The sequence below is a fragment of the Phocoena sinus genome, chromosome 20, assembly GCF_008692025.1.
Source record: "Phocoena sinus isolate mPhoSin1 chromosome 20, mPhoSin1.pri, whole genome shotgun sequence".
In the NCBI taxonomy this organism is placed as follows: Eukaryota; Metazoa; Chordata; class Mammalia; order Artiodactyla; family Phocoenidae; genus Phocoena; species Phocoena sinus.
In genome coordinates this window covers 40454654-40474182 of record NC_045782.1, presented here as the reverse complement: position 1 = coordinate 40474182, position 19529 = coordinate 40454654, and the positions used below count along the sequence as shown (strand labels likewise).

General features: G+C 44.1%; 2 protein-coding genes across 3 annotated transcripts in view; one reads left to right on the top strand and one right to left on the bottom strand.

Moving 5' to 3' along the window:
* Positions 1 to 6717, top strand: part of MPP3 (membrane palmitoylated protein 3) — a 27089-nt gene extending 20372 nt beyond the window's left edge. For both annotated transcript variants that reach the window (XM_032616804.1, XM_032616803.1), the window contains 4 exons: positions 2112 to 2205; positions 2423 to 2531; positions 3900 to 4022; positions 6273 to 6717. In XM_032616804.1, the coding sequence (XP_032472695.1) occupies positions 2112 to 2205; positions 2423 to 2531; positions 3900 to 4022; positions 6273 to 6449 (503 nt within the window). In that variant the 3' untranslated portion in view covers positions 6450 to 6717. The remainder of the gene's footprint in view (positions 1 to 2111; positions 2206 to 2422; positions 2532 to 3899; positions 4023 to 6272) is intronic.
* CFAP97D1 (CFAP97 domain containing 1) lies at positions 4323 to 19529 on the bottom strand. Its single transcript, XM_032616805.1, has 6 exons — positions 19340 to 19529; positions 18772 to 18842; positions 18382 to 18500; positions 17288 to 17411; positions 16742 to 16798; positions 4323 to 4508 (listed from the first exon to the last, which is right to left on the bottom strand). Exons 1-5 carry the CDS (start codon positions 19461 to 19463, stop codon positions 16751 to 16753), a joined length of 486 nt encoding a protein of 161 aa, XP_032472696.1. The 5' UTR covers positions 19464 to 19529; the 3' UTR covers positions 4323 to 4508; positions 16742 to 16750.

Below are 19529 nucleotides of genomic sequence, written 5' to 3'. Positions count from 1 at the left end.
TGTTGCAGAGCACAGGCTCCAGACGCACAGGCTCAGTAGTTGTGGCTCACGGGCCCAGTTGCTCCGCGGCATGTGGGATCTTCCCAGACCAGGGCTCGAACCCACATCCCCCGCACCGGCAGGCAGATTCTCAAGCACTGTGCCACCAGGGAATCCCCCCGCAGTCACATTCTTACTGAGGCCACACATCAGCCTCTCACCTGCTGCTTGCCACTTCCTGTCCTTGGCTGTTCCTTTCTGAGACTCTCAGTCCTCTTCCTCAGAGGGATACAATGTGGGCATCTGATGGCCACTGAGAAGGGGATGCTGTGGTGGCAGTAATGGGACCCTTCTGGAGTATTCCGAGGTAGTGCACCTACGTATTCTTTCTTTTGCCGTATCACTCCCCTGGGCCTCAGGGCTCATAGCTCAGTCTATGGGTTATGAGAATTGTCTTCCAGAATCCTACCTGAAGTGGTAGGGATGTGGTGGCGGGGTCATGGGGGGTTGGGGAGGCCATTCTGGAAGCACCTGTGATGGACCTGGGAGAACTTTAGGGAGCCCACAGCTTTCCAGGCTGAAAGGATGGACTGAAACAGGGCGTGTGGAAGTTGTTCACACATGGATCCTTCAGAAACTTCCAGACCCATCCTCTGGGGGTGGAGTACCTGGATGGCTAGACCTACCTGCTTCTAGACATCCCACAGATAGGTGACTTTCTCCCTGCTATTAGGAACCAGACGAGTCAGGGAAGGCTTCCCAGCAGCAGTGACTTTTATCTGGGTTTTGAAGAGTAAGTAGGAGTTTTTCAGGCAGAGAAGGAAGAGTTCTCTATACCAAGGGAACAACATGTGCAAAGGGACAAAATATGACCCAGTACAGCAATGGGAGGGACTGGGGAAGTTAGTGTGGGTGATGTGGGGGGAGATGAGCTGAGTGGGAGGCTGGGTTGATTAAGAGGGTCTCATATACTCATCTAAGGTGTTTAGAATGTAATCAGTGGGTGAATAAAAGTTTTAAAGCAAGGACATGGTCAGGAAAGGTGACCCTAGCAGCTCTGCCAGAGGTTGGACACAGATGTCGCACGGCGCACAGAGCATCCCCTGGGTGGCCCACAAGGGAGAAAACACTGTCCTCTGAGACCCCCTCTTTTCTTTTGGAATGCTCTGGAAAAAGCTGTGTGTTGCTTCGCGAGTGCTCTTGTTCTGTGGAGGATCTGATTTTCCCCAGAGGTGCGTGCCTTGATTCTATTATGGAAATCAGAGGGAAAACACTATGTGTTTAAAAATTGTGTGAGGGGGTCTTCCCTGGTGGGGCAGTGGTTAAGAATCCGCCTGCCAATGCAGGGTACGCGGGTTTGAGCCCTGGTCCAGGAAGATCCCACATGCCGCGGAGCGACTAAGCCCGTGAACCACAACTACTGAAGCCCGCGCGCCTAGAGCCCGTGCTATGCAACAAGAGAAGCCACCGCAGTGAGAAGCCCGCGCACCACAACGAAGAGTAGCCCCCACTCGCCGTAACTAGAGAAAGCCCACGCAGCAACGAAGACCCAACACAGCCATAAATAAATTAATTAATTAAAAAAAAATTATGTGAGAGCCAGCCTTGCGGAAACATCTAGTCCACGAGGGGACTGTCTGTCTTCATGCCTTTTCTCCCCAGATGAGAAATAATTGAATAAAAAATTTAAAACATACAGCAGGGTCAACTGAGTTTTTGCCCCCTTGGCTCTCTAAAAGAAAAACAATTAGGAAATAAAACCTAGAGGACTAGGGATTCCTTAGGCGATTTTTGAAAAGCCACAGCATCAGTGAGGCAGTTTGGCAGAGTGGTTAAGGGAATACGCTTGGCCTGAGACAGAGAGCGTTCCGACCCAGCTCTGCTCCCAGCCGTGGGACATCCACACGGTGCTTAACCTCTGCACCTCTGTTTCCTCATCTGCAAAACCGGAGGCCTCCTTTTGCCTACATCACAGAGCCGTGCAAGTCAGTGACGTACCTGCACACAGGGACCCTCGGTGGAGGGAAGTGGGTGGTTTGTACACAAATCCGTGACCAGCTCCGGACAGGAATGAGGGCACGGGCTCGCTGTGCTGTGACATCTCTGCCCAGCTACCCTCCTCTCTTTCACAGATACCACCAGGCCCAGGAAGAGCCATGAGGAGGATGGGGTGGAATATCACTTCGTCTCTAAGCAAGCGTTTGAGGCCGACTTGCATCACAACAAGTACGTTTCCTTGATGGACCAGTGGGGCCTCCGTGCAGCTGTGTGTCTTTGCATCTGTCCAGTCTTCCACTTGACCTCCTGGGAGGGCTTCTGGAAAAGTCAGGGGAAGCAGAGGATGGGAAGAGGAGCGGGGAGTCGTGGTGGGCCATTCACCTTCTGTGTTAATTCAGGCAAACTCAGCAGCTGACAGGCCTTTTCCCCTGTGGTGCTGTTCTAGGTTCCTGGAGCATGGTGAATATAAGGAAAACCTCTATGGAACCAGCCTGGAAGCCATTCAGGTTGTGATGGCCAAAAACAAAGTGTGTTTGGTGGACGTGGAGCCAGATGTGAGTTCCTGGGCCAGTTTGGCATTTCCTGTTAATGGAATTTTTATAAACTAGGGGGTTGTACATTTCACAGAACATTCGACCTTAGTCCAGGGACTTTTTATTCCAGAGCACTGGAGGTTAATATTTCCTTGGGTCTCCCTTTGAGAATCTCATGAAAGCTTTTGTATCCCAAAATGTGCACCTCTATACACAAAAATGACATGAATTGGAGGGACCCTCTTGGTGGCCCACAGGCCCAAGATAGTAACCTCTGCATGGAGTAAATCATGCAGGAGATGGTGGCACCGACTGGTCCACTATGACCTGACAGTCAGGGACTTAGATGTAAATGCACCAGTGGAAGCTGGGCCATCCCTTCCCCGACGAAGACAAGTGAAATCAGAGAACCACTTAGAGAACCACTGAGGGAGGTGGTCAGGAGAGCAGTTTGAAAGGGAAAAAGGGCAGACTTGACCCTGTGTAGTGCTTCAGAGACATTTCCAGTTCTGCACACCCCACAGGGGCTTAACCGTCTTTCTAACCTTGTCTTTGAGAAAAATTTGTAAGCCTTGAACTCAATAGGGGCTGAGCTCTGATTTTATGACATACACTGTAGGCTTTATTTTACAGAAGTTGGCTTGAAACGGATTCCAAAAAGCACCTTATGTCCAGAAAGGAAAACCCTCACGAATTTGGACTTACTGGGAGTTGGTAGTGGAAATTAAAAGTCTGAATTTCAAAAATTTTTTTGAAAAGTGATTTTATTGGTTTAGAGGGGATGCAAGCTGTACGTATAGCAGTTTAATACCAGTGTTTCCAAATACAGGCCCTTACATCATAAATAAAATGCACTAATTAACAGGGCGATTTGCATATTGAAAACCTTCTAAAGTCTTTACAATTTGCTTCAAGGAATCTCTTAGTCTCTTCATTTGCTTGGCAAACCTTTTCTTCTTTGAATGTCACGAGGAGGCCTGTGTGATAGCACAAATTTTGCCTTAGTCCAAACTGATGACGTTTGACTAAACAAGTACACACATTGAATCCTTCTGGTTCTTCCATCAGGACTAGGCAGGCAGAGAAGGGTGTACGAAGGCCAATTAGAGCTTGGTGGAGGGTAGTGAGAGCTAAGAAAGATGGCAACTCTCGGAGCTGAGGCTTTGGAACCTCCGTTCTCGGCAGGTGAGCCTTCAGGGTCCAGCTGAGGCCAGCGGGAAAATGAGCAGGTGGTCTGCGCGGATGAAGGCCATTGTCGTATGACCATATAATCAGGACCTTTGCCATTGGGCTTATGTGATGAAGGACACCATTACTGAGTATTCAAGAAGTGCGCCTCAAAATAAAATATTCTCCACGTGTATAATGTTCCTGAACTGCCTTTCTCAGGTACTGCAACAACTGAGGACCTCAGAGTTTAAACCCTACGTTATATTTGTAAAGCCTGCAATTCAGGAGAAGAGGGAGACGCCACCCACGCCCCCAGCCGGTGAGGATGCAGCAGCCCCACTTGTAAGTTTAAAGTTGATCATTTCTCTTCCGAAGGCCTAAAAGGGCCGTTAGCTGCATGTGGGTGCCCATACCTTCTACACAAGACCATCTTTCCATTTTGCCTGTTGGCCAGACTCAGATGGTCATGTGATCTGAAGACTCAGGGTGGGGCAGCCAGAAGTGCCCCCCAATTGGCTTTGCCTGGGTTCCCCACCCTCCACTCCCTCACATAAGCACCCCGTTGGAAAGTTAAGGGACTGACATCTATCAGGGACCTGATCTGAGTGTGATGTACCACAAAAATTTGTTGAACTCCTAAGCCAAACCCAAAGAATTTTTAACCGAAACACCAACTTCAGATCCAGCAAGCTAATCCAGGATGGAGGCAAGGGGCATCATGGGGGAATCTTTCCTATGTGCAGCTCAGGACTGTGACTCTCTTGCTGAAGCTGCAGGTGGTCGAGTTCCACCTTTACAGGGCAGGGAAAGGGTTCAGGGGACTGACAGCTTCAAAACAAATGTCACACGTTTTACTCCATTAGAGATTACTTGAGTTCTTTCAAGAGGCAGGTATTTATTAGGAAGATTGAGTGATTTAGGGGCAAAAGAATGTTCCTTCTATAATTGCTTAAATAGATAAATGCTTCCAGGATGAACAACGAAGGTACCTGGAGGAGGGGAAACTCTAGTAGCGGCAGACAGTCTACAGGATATATGTGTGTAAGGGGGTGGGGGAAGTGGGATGAAAGATCCAGGGGCAGCAGTGGGACACTGCAGGGTGGTTTTGAGTAGGAGAGGAGCCCTGCAAGATGCCATATAGAATTGGGAAGCTCTGCCCAATTTAATCTAGGTTTTTCCCTCCTGGGGGAAAGAAGTAAGAAGGAGTTATCTAAGCCTTCCCGTAGGTCTCTTCTGTCTTTGCGGTAGCACGCATAAACTGTTTCCTAGACCTTCAGAACATATTTTCTGAAAGCATGGATGCTCTCACTAAAGTAGGAGTCTGGTTTTGATTGGTGACAGAGAGGGGGAGGGAACATTTTGGAATATGGGTCATTTTAGGGGAAGACAGCTCACCCCCTCCATGGCAGCATAAAAACAGAGCTCCTAGAAGCAGAGGCGAGAAAGCAGCAGAGGACTGGAAGGAGATAGAAGGGGAGGTGGGTGAATGCCAGCCACAAATTTCACTTTGCAGTTTTACCCGGTGTGGATCCTGCCCCTTTCCTTTCTTCCAAAACCCAAGCTAACAGTCAGTGAACTACCTGCTTGAAATTCTACATACTAGAGGTATATTTGAATGAAGAAGCAAACAAAACACTGGGTAGGTTGGGTAAAGGAGGGATCATTGGCTGTCTAGACCTTACGGTTAGATGTCAGGAAAGCAATCTGATTAAAGAAGCCAGGTATCCTAAGGAAATGAGGGATTGGGTCAGGGTTGTCCCAGCACTTTCTTAAATATCTCTGCTTTGTCAACTGTGCTAATGTTGGGCTCTGGTTTGAGGAAATGAAAAGAAGAACTGAGTTCTATATCATGTGAATTTAGGAGTCTTCAGAAGGCATTTGAGTTACTTATTCTCCTTCTTTTTCCCCTAGTTGATTCCAGAAATGCTTGCTTTGCTTTTATATAGTGACTACTATTTTTAGTTCTTTCCTGCAATTATTTAACCAAATTGCCATGCAACACAATAGTACTGCTAGTTTGGAAATACCTTCGGACAGGAAGTGTGATATTGACATATATAGACAGCAGATATAGAATCAACATCTGCCCAAAGCATGGCTAGCAGTTAACAGGTCCTCAGTAGATATCTTGTGAATGACTGAACAATGATTATGGCTGCAGCCCATGAACTTTCTTGGAAGTTTGATAGGCTAGCATCACTATGCTCTGTTCTTGTGTACCCAGTTGGTTATTCAAGGGCCATAGTCATCCACTCATCACCTAAAAATGAGAGGTTGGACACTGCCCAAGACAAAGGCTGTAGGTTTCTTTTTTTTTTTTTTTTTTTTTTTGCGGTACGCGGGCCTCTCACTGTTGTGGCCTCTCCCGTCGTGGAGCACAGGCTCCGGACACGCAGGCCCAGCGGCCATGGCTCACGGGCCCAGCCGCTCCGCGGCATGTGGGATCCTCCCGGACCAGGGCACGAACCCGTGTCCGCTGCATCGGCGGGCGGACTCTCAACCACTGCGCCACCAGGGAAGCCCAAGGCTGTAGGTTTCTTATTTGGGGGGAGAACAACCCAGTTGTTCCCTAACTGCCCCTTTTCCTTGCAGGATGAGGAGCAGCGAGAGATGGCCGCCTCTGCTGCCTTCATAGACCAGCATTACGGGCACCTGGTAGATGCTGTGCTGGTGAAGGAGGACCTCCAGAGTGCGTACAGCCAGCTCAGAGTGCTCTTAGAGAGGCTGAGCAAGGAAACTCACTGGGTACCTATTAGTTGGGTCAGGTAACTGTATCCTAGAACATCCAGGTTGGAAGGGACCTGGAAGACCACCTGGTCCAGGCTCCCCCATGTTACCATCAAGGAATCTTGAGCGAGAAGGGCAGAATTTTCCATAAACTCCATTATCAAGAAGAGTCTATGTGGGGAGTCTTGTTTTTTGCTGGTTTTTGTCTGTGGCTTTTCACTGCACCCCTTTGGAGCCGAACATACAAGTCGAAAGGGAGCATATCACAAAATAACACATGTCATTCATTAAAGTATCACAGGCAAGTTGACCCTGATTCTCCGTACCAAAGTTGAGTAGCCACTGTCTTTTGGGGGGTGGTGGTGGTGAATGTATACAGTACCAATTTGCAGAGGTGTTTAAGCTTTATAAACAGAGTGACACTTCATTTATCCGGCTTCATTGGAAGTTGAGTTGTTTCACCCAAGAGGATTTTCCATGCAATTGAAGTTCCCCTGTCTTCAGGCACTAAAATGTTGATTTTAACCTTTTCGGTAGTGTGTGTTTGCCTGGTAATGGAAAACGTGGTTCTCTGCCTTCCTAAATAGTGAGCATTCATCAACTTTTTTGGCAGACTAAGGCACCCTTCCCTGTCACCATGATTTACTATACTCTTCCATGATACAGTGGTGTTTTCAGGGACTCTTGCGGAATGTCAGGCTGCTTGTGCCTTTTCTAAATATTCTCAGACTCTGAAACTTGATGCTTGCTTGCTTTGATTTATTTTATTCCATCACTTGTCTTTCTTGTTACTGACAGCTCTCTTGGTTCTCACCTGTCCCTACCTTCAGATTATAGGGGCTCCTATCCTGCTACATCATGGGAAACCACATGATTCCCCCCTGTCATAACTATGCCTAATTCACAATAAATCAGTCCTGACCATCAAAATCAAAGTACATAGACTCTGAGTGTGGGCCTGATGGGTTGTCTCTGAGCAAAAGTGCTTAATGTCACACAGGATTTGTGATATATCTTAGCTTCAGAGAATTTTATTTCTTATTAATAGCCAATGTGCGGCGAGCCGCTTCTGACCAGCAGAATGACGAATCACCACACGCTAGATTCTTCTCGCATCACACTTTATTGGAGTACAGCTTGGTTTCGGGCGGATGGAAGGAAGACCCCGTACGCTCGAGCCTGTCTGCTTATATAAGGGCTTAAGGACTCGTGTAAGTCCCTGATTCGTCCGTATGGTTATCGCATTTCGCAAGCCGGACTTTGGATAGGCCACTGCTTCAAAACCTGATTAGCATATTAGGTGCATACGCCCTAGCGGCATACTTAGTGCATGCGTAATGGCTATCCGGCCGCGCCCTACACCAATGTATATAAAGCTTTATTCTGTGCCAGGAGCTATGCTAAGGCCTTTACGTACGTGATTTTGACAGATGCACCAAGCCTATGATGTAGGATTCTTTTTTTTTTTTTTTTTTTGGCCGCACCACATGGCTTGTGAGATCTTAGTTTCCTCACCGGGATTGAACCCTCGCCACCGTAGTGAAAGCGCCGAGTCCTAACCGCTGGACCACAGGGAATTCCCTGATGTAGGATTCCTATCATCCCTATTATACAAACGAGAAGAACAAGGCTAAAAAGTTTCAATAATGTGTTCAAGCTCACACAGCTTGAAAAACATGGCAGAGCCATTGTATTTGAGCCCAGGTCTTCCTAATACCAGAGATGGTCATTAATCACTATACTGCCTGTTTCTTTTGTGGTCCCATAATTGAGGCTACCTGTTAAATTATGGACTTAGAAGTGAGGAATGTGTTCTCAGCTAGAATTTACAATAATATGCAGTGTGGTTGCAGCTTCTAAGACTGAAAATAGTCTGCTTACATGTGTAAGTTTTCAAGCTCTCTTCCTCATGAGAAAAAAAAGGAGGCCAGGTGAAGGGTGAAGCACCAGGGAGAAGATCTGTTGCCCATTTAGAAATTTCCATTTCTGCCTTCTTACACAAGGATACCTATGCCACATTCTAGCTCGTGAACCTGGTAGGTCCACCTAACAGGATCACATTCTTCAGACCTTTCTAGCAAAAGGATGAGGACCTCTTTGCACTTACAAAGTACTGGATTCTTATCAAGTGAAATTAGTCTTGAGCTGTTCCACATAGAACCAGCACAGGGAGGGCAGCTGCCCTTTGAAGTGGAATGGCATATGCCAAGTTGTGTGTTATTATTCAGGAGAGCCAGGATCTAAACTCAGCTCTCAGGCAAAAAACACATAAGTTAAAATTACTCCAGAAAAATCACCTAGGGAGGCCCCTTGGTGGAGATCCTCACCAACTCTGAAGTCCCATCTGGGTGGTTTTTCTCCCATTGTAGGAGCACAGTGGTTGAATAACAGATTTTTTTTTTTTATATTTCATACTACAACAGACATTTTCCGCTTCCGAATATTTTCGCACAATTGTCAGATGAAATAGTAATCATTCCCTTCATGTGTATTGTGAAGCAAGGTATTAAAATGTGACGCCTGCTTTATTTCCTGTCGAAATAGCCTTCTCACCCTCTAAGGCAAGCTGTGTTGACAGCTGTTTGGCTGCTACGAAATCTGTGAGTAGAATGGACAGGGCCCCAGAGACAGGTCATTTGTAAAGTGTTTTTGCTGTTCGTAAAAAGAAAAGTCTTATTTAAAAAAAAAAAAAAAGCACCTGTTTACAGATATATATTGGTGGAATGTGTGTAAATTCAATTCCCAGTCCCATTCCAGCCAGTAGCACATATGTTCTGACCCCCTGGGCAAAATTTTTGCAAAAGTCCATCACTCTGGGCCTCACACCAAGAAATCTGCTTATTTCATCCCTCTCAAAATGTACCTTTTTTTCCCCCCTTGGGCCCTCAAATGCCGGTAAGCTCTCTGCCTGTGTCTACAACCAGAGAGAATGTGAGCTCTGGAGGGCTCTTCTAGGTCAAGGATGTTAGACGGGTGGGGCATATGTGCTGCCACCAACCATTCTTATATCCGTGGCAGACAGCACTAACTGATCACAGTACTCTTTTGCTGAATGTAGGCACTGCTTTGGATCTTTCAGGATATAGTATCCAGTCTCAACTGAGCAGAACTGGCAAGTGAGTTATCCTGTTTGCCATCCTTGATCCATAAATTTGTAATCTTCTCTACCATCCACTCCACTCCCTGAAGGAAATGGGTTTAAGAAAATTATAACCATCTGTCCTTCACAGGCAATGCTTAGCTATGTTAAACATTAGCCAATTGTGCTTTTACCATTGTATGTTTGAAAACATACGTGCTTTAAGACATGTGACCCATCGGAGTTTTACATCCACTTACCCAGGGTTACATCATTTATGCCACCAATCACAGGATCATGTGTCCAAAAATATGAAAGCATTTGGTGACTTATTTAATAACTACAGACCAACATATGCACAAAACCCATTCTTGAATCATATAGTTTAGAACTAATAAGCAGCATTTCTCTAACTGGTGGAGTCGATATGGATTTTTTTTTTTTTTTTTCCTGCCCTTTGAATACAGTCTCAAACTGCTTCCTTTAAAAGTCAGGCTTGTGGTTTCAGAACAAGATGATGTAGAATCATTTTTCCCTCCTCCTCAACTCTAAATACAACTTAAAACCTTGGAAATTTATTAAAAAGACAATGATAAAAGGACTCTGAAAGCTGGAGAGAAGATGATGGATTGATTAGGAAGCCTCAGGACTTGAGGAACAACAGTGTGGTGACTTTCCTGGGTTTTCTTTTCATCTCCTACACCCGACCTGCAACCCAGAACCACCAATAGACAGAGACAGGGAAGAAAAAAGGAAGGAAGGAAAAAAGGGAGGGAGAGAGGAAGGGAGAAAAGCTTGCTTTCTCTGCCAAAGGACAGGGAAGGGGAAGCCTAGTAGAGACCTACTGGGGAGCTCCAGCCCTAACTCCACACCTGGGTACCAGCAGGTGGCCCAGTTCATTCAGAGCAGGATTGAAGCCCTATGTCTCGCTGTCCTCCACCCAGTGATATTAGGAGACCCAGGCCCAGCAGTGCCTGCCTGCCCCTCTGCAGAAGGTGGTCCAGCAACACTGTGCAGCCCAGGGAAGCACCTTCCTACACTGCAGAAGACACCAGCAGGGATTGAGTGGGAGTCCTGGAAGCATCCAAAGAACAAGCAGACCAGAATAGTATTGTGAAGGCTCAGAAAACTATAATGTCATTGGAAATAAAACCCATAAAAGAAGCAGAAACTTATACACTACACCTAAACAGGACTCCTACCTGCTATAATGGAAGATGTAAATAGCATTAAGAGATTCCTAACATAACTACTCAAATATCTAGGATACAATAGGAAATCACTCATCATATCCCAAACCAGGAAAACCCTAATCTAAATAAGAAAAAAAAAAAATCAATCGATACCAATATGATATGATTCAGATGTTGGAATTTATCTAACAAGGATTTTAAAGCAATTGTAGTAAAAATGCTTCAACAATCAATAACAAATTCTCTTAAAAAAATTGTTTAAACAGAAAATCTTAGCAAAGAAATAGAAGCTATGAAAAATAACCAAGTGGAAATTATAGAAATGAAAAGTTATTGTAAAATTAAAAACTCAGATGAACTCAATAGTAGAGTAGAAATGACAGAAGATCAAATCAGGGTACTTGAGGAAAGATCAATAAAAATTACTCAATCTGAACAACAGACTGGGGAAAAAAAAAAAAGAGAGCCTCAAGGACCCATGAGACAATAACAAAAGAGCTAACACTTGTATCATCAGAGTCCCAGAAGGAGAGGAGAAAGTGTGGGACCAAAAAGTACTCAAAGAAATAATAGCTGAAAATTCCCCAAATTTGATGAAAGATATAAATCTACATATTCAAGAAGGTGACAAACTCAAAATAAGATAAGCCCAAAGAAATCCATACCAAGATACAGCATAATTAATCTTCTGAAAACTAAAGACCAAGGAAAAAAAAATCTTAAGAACAGGGAGAAACAATGGGAAGGAACACTAACGCAAGTGTTACTATTTTACTAATACTATTACTATTACTAATACTATTTTAGTATTACTATCAAGGAGACTGTGGAGGCCAGAAAAAGTGACACATTTATCAAGTGCTGACAGCAAAGATTGTCAACTTTGAATCCTATATGTGAGGAAACTATCCTTCAGGAACAAAGGAGAAATAAAGACATTCTTAGATGAAGGGAAACTAACAGAATTTGTTGAGACTGACCCTTAAAGAATGGCTAAAGAAAGCTTTCCAAACAAAATGGCAGAAGGCTGGGACTTTCAGAAAGGAAAGAAACAACTGAAAAGGTAAAAATAGAAGTAAACATAATAGCTAGTTCTTCACCTCTTGAGTTTCTTTATCCATATTTTCTGGTTGAAACAAAAGTTATAACCCCATCTGATGTGATGCTCCTTGTATGCAGAGGAAATACATAAGATAATTATATTCTAAAAGTGAGGAGGATAAAGGGACCAATTAAAAGACAGATATTGGTAGAGTGGATTAAAAAAACTTGACCCAACTATACGTCATATACAAGTGTACATAGGTAGACAGAAAGTAATGATGGAAACTTAAATATTATGCAAACAGTTTTTTTAAAGACATCATTTTAAAAGGCTATATTATTATCAGATAAAGTAGACTTCAGAGAAAGAAAATTACTAGGGACAAAGAGGGACATTATAAAATGTTAAAAAGGATCACTCCCCCAAGTAGGTATAGCAATCCTAAATGTGTATGCAACAAACACCAGAGCTTTAAAATACATGAAGCAGGGACTTCCCTAGTGATGCAGTGATTAAGGATCCGCCTGCCATTTCAGGGGACATGGGTTCGATCCCTGGTCCGGGAAGATCCCATATGCCGCGGAGCAACTAAGCCCATGTGCCACAACTACTAAGCCTGCGCTCTAGAGCACGCGAGCCACAACTACTGAAGGCTGCGCGCCTAGAGCCCATGCTCTGCAACAAGAGAAGCCACCACAATGAGAAGCCCGCGCACCACAATGAAGAGTAGCGCCTGCTCGCCACAACTAGAGAAAGCCCACGCTCGGCAATGAAGACCCAACACAGTCAAAAATAAATAAATAAAAAATAAATTCATTTAAAAAAACAGCTTGAGCACCAGTTGCTTTAAAAATAAATAAATAAGATACGTGAAGCAAAAACTGATAGAGCTAAAAGTTGAAATAGACAAATCTACAGTTATAATTGGGGAATTCAACACCCTACTCTCAGCAATTGATAGAACTAGAACAGAAAGTTATCCAGCGTATAAAAGAACTGAACACCATCAACCAACAGGATCTAATTGACATTTTAAAACACTCCCCCCAACAGCAGCACAGTATACATTCTTTTCAAATGTCCATGAAATATTCACCTAGATAGGCCATATTAATAAATTTTAAAAGAATTGGAAATATAGAGTATGTTCTCTGACCATAATGGACTCAAACTAGAAATCAATAACAGAAGGACAACAGGAAAATCTGCAGACATTTAAAAGAATACCTAATATAACCTGAGCAGTTCATGGAAACTTCCTAGAGAATGGACTCGCTTGTATAAATAATGTATAGGTGTTTTCCAGGTAAAGACATAGAACTATGGATTTTCCAGCTACAGGGGACAACAGATGAATGGGATGAGAAGAAAACATGTCTTCTGTTAGTTGAAAAAGGCAAGGAATGATGAGATATAAGTTTGCAGACATTTGTCATTTTTGTGAAATTCTAGTACCTGAGCCTCATTCTAACTGGGGGGAAATTTCCTGTGCTGGTGAGAATGAGAAGCAGAACTCATGTCCAGCATTGGAAAAAGGCAGATACTCATTCCCCCAACCCTTGCAGATAAGGAATGGGCATATATGATCTAAGTTACACCAATCAGATAGACCTTCACTGACTTGGAATTGGGAGATAGTGACACAAAATGGCGGGGACAGTGAAGACTTTTCAGAGGCGGCACTAGCAGGTCAGCAAGATCCAGTTCTAGATAGAGCAAGGGCAGCTGTGCTAGCCACAGCGCCACAGACCAGTTCTACAGCAAGACTTGGAGCGTTGTCCCTTGATGTGCCGCTTGAAGCTGGGTTCCGCAGTTTTCTAGCAAATACTGTTAACGATTTCATATTCTTTCAATAAATTATTTCACCACTTAAAGTCAATTTCTGTTGCTTGAACTAAGAATTCCTGTTGATAGAGGCTTCCAAGACAGGAGGAACAGGATTGAGGGGGGCCATATTAAGAAGTGTGGCTCATTCTGGAAGGAATGGCAAATCATTGAAGGTGTATTAAGCTAGAAAGTGATACGGGCATATTTTTGCATTAATAATACCGGTTGTAAATCACAAGCGCCTGAAATGGGCAGTAGCACATACAAAGACTGAGAAGCAGGACTGGTAGATTAAAAATATGCAGAGGGCTTCCCTGGTGGCGCAGTGGTTGAGAGTCCCCCTGCCGGTGAGGGGGACGTGGGTTCGCGCCCCGGTCCGGGAGGATCCCGCATGCCGTGGAGCGGCTGGGCCCGTGGGCCATGGCCGCTGAGCCTGCGCGTCCAGAGCCTGTTGCTCCGCGGTAGGAGAGGCCACAGCAGTGAGAGGCCCGCGTACTGAATGAAAAAAAAAAAAAAAAAAAAATATGCAGGAAGGGGCTTCCCTGGTGGCGCAGTTGTTGAGAGTCCGCCTGCCGATGCAGGGGACACGGGTTCGTGACCCGGTCTGGGAAGATCCCACATGCCGTGGAGCGGCTGGGCCCGTGAGCCATGGCCGCTGAGCCTGTGCGTCCGGAGCCTGTGCTTCGCAACGGGAGAGGCCACAACAGTGAGAGGCCCGTGTACTGCAAAAAAAAAAAAAAAAAAAAAAAAAAAAAAATGCAGGAAGGAGGAAGGGATGAAAGAGAGGGAGTAAAGGATGACTGCCAGACTTCTCACCTGGATGTCTAGAAGAATAGTTCCTCAAACCGAGATGAACTGGAACCAGTTTAAAAATGAATTTACACTTGGACATATTGATTTTTTCTTTAAACTTTTTATTTTGAGATAATTGTAGATTGACATGTGTGAAAGAAATAATACAGAGAGATCCTGTGTCCCCCTTACCCAGTTTCCCCAGGTGGTAGCACCTTACAAAACTATACACAGTATCACAGCCAGGATATTGATATGAGAGAGCCAGGATACAGAACAGTTTCACCATTGATAAATTGAATGTCATCAAAATTAAAATGCTTTACTCTGTGAAAGATGAAAAGATAAATTACAGAAAAAATATTTTGCAGATCACATATCCAGCAAAGGGCCTGGATCTAGAATATGTAAAAAACTCTCAAAATTCAATAAAAAAAAATCCAATTAGAAAATGGGCAAATGCACCAATATTTTACCAAAGAGGATATACAGATAGCAAGTAAGCATATGACAGATGTTCAACTTCATTAATTAGAGAAATGCAGGTTTCTCTACTGCACACATGTTATAATGCCTAAAATTAAAAATGGTGGTAACATCAAATTGCTGCTGAGGATGTGGAAAAACTGGCTCACTCATCCATTGCTGGTGGGAATGTAAATGGTACAGCCACTCTGGAAATAGCTTTACAGTTTCTTTTAAAATGGACTTATCGTACAACCCCACCAATACACTCTTGGGCATTTATCCAAGAGAAATCAAACTTACTTTCATGCAGAAACTTGTGCACAAAAGTTCACAGCAGCTTTATTCAAAAACGGTCAGAAAACTAGAAACCACCCAAATGTCCTGCAGTAGGTGAATGGTACATTCCTAAACTGTGGTACATTCCTACCATGGAATACTACTCAGCAATAAAAAGGAATGAATTCTGGGTATACACAACCTGGATGAACCTCAAGGAAATTATATGGAGTGAAAAAAGCCAATCTGAAAAGGATGGATACATACTGCATGACCCCATTTATGTAACACTCATGAAACAGCATAATTACAGAGATGGAAAACAGATGAGTGATTGCCAGGGGCTAGGGCTGGAGGAAGAGGGAGGCTGTGGCCAAAAGGGGTAGTACAGCAGAGTATTTCCATAATGGTACAGTTCACTGTCTCGACTGTGGTTGTACTTATACAAAACGAGACATGCTAGTTACATAAAACTAGCTATACACCTACATACAAATGAGTGCATGTATAATTGTGAATTTATATATGCTCTATAGATTGTAGCAATGTCAACTTCCTAGATTGATACTGTACCGTATTTACACAAGATGTTAACGTTGGGGGAAGCTGGGTGAAGGGTGCAGGAGGCCCCACTGTACATTTATTTGCACCTTCCTGTAAATCTAATTATTTTAAAATAAAACATTTATTTGTGATAAGAACAGGTAAGATCTACTCTCTTTCAAAATAATTAGACCAATTACAGGAGACACGCACCACTGTCTTGTCACGTGTTCATATGCTTTTGTTTTCCATTTTGACAGAGCTGACTTTGTGGCTGGATCATCACACCCCACCTATTCTTTCCCCCGGGGTGGTGGTGATGGTGTATGGTTTAAAAAGTTGTCTCTTTCTCTCTCTCATTAAAACTTGTCATAGCCCCCCATAAAAATGCCTGTTGCATCTTTCCTTCTGCCTGCCCCATTCTGTCTCCATTTGGGGATGGGACTTAAAGCCTTTGGGTACTTTAAATGTAACTTACTCATTTTATGTTCCAAGCTTTATTGTAGCATCTTAAGACCGAGCATTCAGGCACTTAGGAGTGTCTTGAAATCCTAAGCAGCTAAGAAATCCTAGGGCCTTCTCTTGTCTTTTCCATGGTGAGTAACCTTGTATTCAGGGAGAGGACAAGGAGAGAAATGGAGAGCCATCAATTATACAGAACTGTTCTTTGGAAAGCTTGAGTGTCCATTTACCCTTCTCCCCAGGGGCAGCAGCAGAGCGGGGAAACTTAGTCACTACTAATAATATGAAATAATACAAAATGCCAACGCAATATTACTTTTGAACAGTGACAGAGATCTGTAATATAAGTTTAGCATAATATTAAAGCCACAAGACCTCCTGTTTACGTCTTATTGAAACAAATCACTTCTCCTTAGACTCACATAAGGCCTCAAAGCTGATGACAAAAGGCAGTCATTTCCTACTTGTATGCAGAGAGGAAACAAAGACAGAGCTCTAGTCCCTGACTGGATGGCCAATGAATATTACACAAGAGCAAAATCCACCCCTTAGTTGGGCCCCTCGTTCTCCATCTACACGGTTTTCAGGACTTTGGCATCAACTGTGATCACCGTGTTCTCTAATAAAGAGCAGCCGTCTGAAGACATACCTGTTCATCTCAGGAGAGAAGATATTTGGTTGTATTTCTGATATAGCGCCTTGAATTCTTGAAGGAAAAGAATCAGAAAGATTTATGTCAATGCCAGGGTGCTGATGCGAAAGCTGAAGTCCTAAATCCTACGGGTGGCTTAGAAAAGGCTTTCAGAGCAAAGAAAGGGAGTGGAAGTTTATAAAAGCACTGCGGATGGCTTTTTTTTTTCCTTCTTGAAGAGCCATTCCTAAATGAAGCAAGTCAACCACATACTGAATTGTATACCCTCATCCCCTTTGCTTGTCCATTCAGCCCGAATGAATTAAGGGATGAGGGAAGATGCTACCAGATATTCTCTGAAGCTGACACATAATGGCTTTGCTACCAAGCTGGTGGATGGTTTGCTCCTCTTGTTAGCTTTGTAGGCTCTGGATAGTTTTTCTTTCAATGATGGTTGCATTTCTCATGATTTCACCCTCAGCCGCTTAGGGGTCTCTCCTGAGATTGGCTCTACTCTGAACGCAAACTCTGTGCGTGCATAGGAATATCAGAGTACCCACGTGCCTGCCAGTCTAACTCCAACGAGCTGCGGTCATAGTGGGGTTTGCGATCACCGAGCCTCTTCAGAATGCCCTGGTTTTCCATGGTGATTCTCAATAGCTCCCGGTTCCTTGTTTCTCTGTTTAAGCTGAAAAATACAAAATCCCAAGATGCGTGAAGAATAAAGTTCTCCTCCTGGATGGGAGTGGGGGAGATGAAGTCGTGATGTCATAAATCCAGGCTGCCAAAGGGCAGGGAACCAGCTGTCCCGCAGAGCCCTGAGGCCCTGTACGCCTGTTGAACCAGACCACACTCTGGGAAACGTGCAAAGCCTTTTCAGATTAAGATCAGTGGTTCTCAGCCCCGCTGCCTACTAGAAAATTCTACTTTATTGGTCTGGGATGGAGCTTGGGCATTGGCATTTTGCAAAAGCTTCCCAGGCATTATTATGTGAAACCAGGATTGAGAATCTCTGGTTTAGAGGATGAAGGTCTTGCCTACAGATAAATCACAAATGGCTGATGACAAGTTTTGGTTCACCTCACTCCCCTCAGCTGTCAACTCAATTTCAGAATACAAGGATTAGGAAAGACTTCTTGACACTCCCCACCCCCCCTACACACACACACACACACACACACACACACACACACACACACAACACTTTTCTTTCCCTGCATACACTCCTTTGGAGCCCTGATCACACTGCATAACTATTTACATAAATGTCCCCCTTACCTGACATTGGGTTCTTTGGAGTTAGGAAATATACTTCTCATTTCACCTCTATAGTCCTGGTGCTTAGCACATGGTAGTTCAGGAAATATTTGTGGAAACAATTTTAAGAGTGCTGTAGTCCCAGCTATGGTCACCATTTTACAAAAGTGCTTTCTTGTGTCAAACTCTAAATAGGACTCTGAAGAGTCTCTTAGAGGGAAAAAAAGCTCTTTAACGCTAGAGAAAGGTCCCTGTTTGGGGTGGTTTTCTTTCTCCTTAACTTGGTCTCTTTGGTTATCCCTCAAGATAACTTCCCTTAAGTATTCCTCTGGCACTAAAACCCAAAAAGGGTGAAGTCAATTTTGACTTTTGGAAAATGAAATGAAGAGAAAGAACACTACCTCTTAGAGAAGTATTCGTTCCAGCAATCCACCTTGGCGGGGCCGTGGTGGGCGTTGGCAATTTTCTGACACAGTTGCTTGTTTTCATATTCGATTTTGTCGAATTTCTTTTGTTCACCCTGGTGAGAAACCCCACCCCATCATGGTGACGTCATTGCTACATGGGGCTCCATCCCACAAACGCTGAGCATCCCCCTCCTCTGGGATTGTGCGAAAGGGGCATATTGGGGGCCACAGTGGAGACTGGGAGAGAAGCTGAGGAATCGAGGGGTGGTGTGTATGGGGAGGAGAAGGGTGAACGAATCTTTGGTGAGGTGGGTATTTAGAAGGCTCTGGGAAACTGGCCCTCTTTAGGACATAGATAAAATCAATAATGGCAGGAACAAGTACCTGTAGTTTGCTCAGTTTTAAAATGTGATGTGTGTGCACCACTGGAGGCTTGGTATCAACAGTAGGCTTCACTAGAGAGGGGGGAAAGAGAGCAATGTTACATCACAGGTGTCCTCTTAGTAGCCTTAGAAAATCTGCTCACATTCTAGACAACGGCCCTGATTAAAACATTACAAGTTTGAATTCTGAACTAATCCAGTTAGGAATTTTGGTTTAGTTGAGTTTCCCAAACTGACATCTTTTGGAGAGTTTTGAGCAGACATGAGAGAATGGTGAGGGCTGTGAAAAGTAAAATTTACAGACATAAATATCCTTTGAATCTAATGAAAGAAACCTCTCTCCCACCCTTTCCCAGTACGACTAGCCTGGCTACTGGATGCTGAAGCCCTATCCTCTGTCTACCTTACTTTGGCTTTAAAGAGTTTAAATGAGCATATCCATCAAATGAACTCCCTGGTGGAAGATAAATTTGCAAAGCCATGTACTGGTCTGGTTTACTGTCAATATCTCTAAGGTGGGCCCTTCCAGAACCCTAGTCGCAGTGTCCTGTTCAAATTGCCCCACGTACCTATTTGTATTCTATTCTTATGAAATACGTAGTGGCCAAAGTCCAGTTTCCTCCTGAATGATGTGCTCTGTCTATGATTAGAGACGATCACAGGGTAGGCTAGATAATCCAGGGAATTGTTCATCTTCTCTTCCTAGTCTCACTTCAGAAATGAGGCACCCAGGCTCCTCTGTGAGGTACTTAGCTGTCC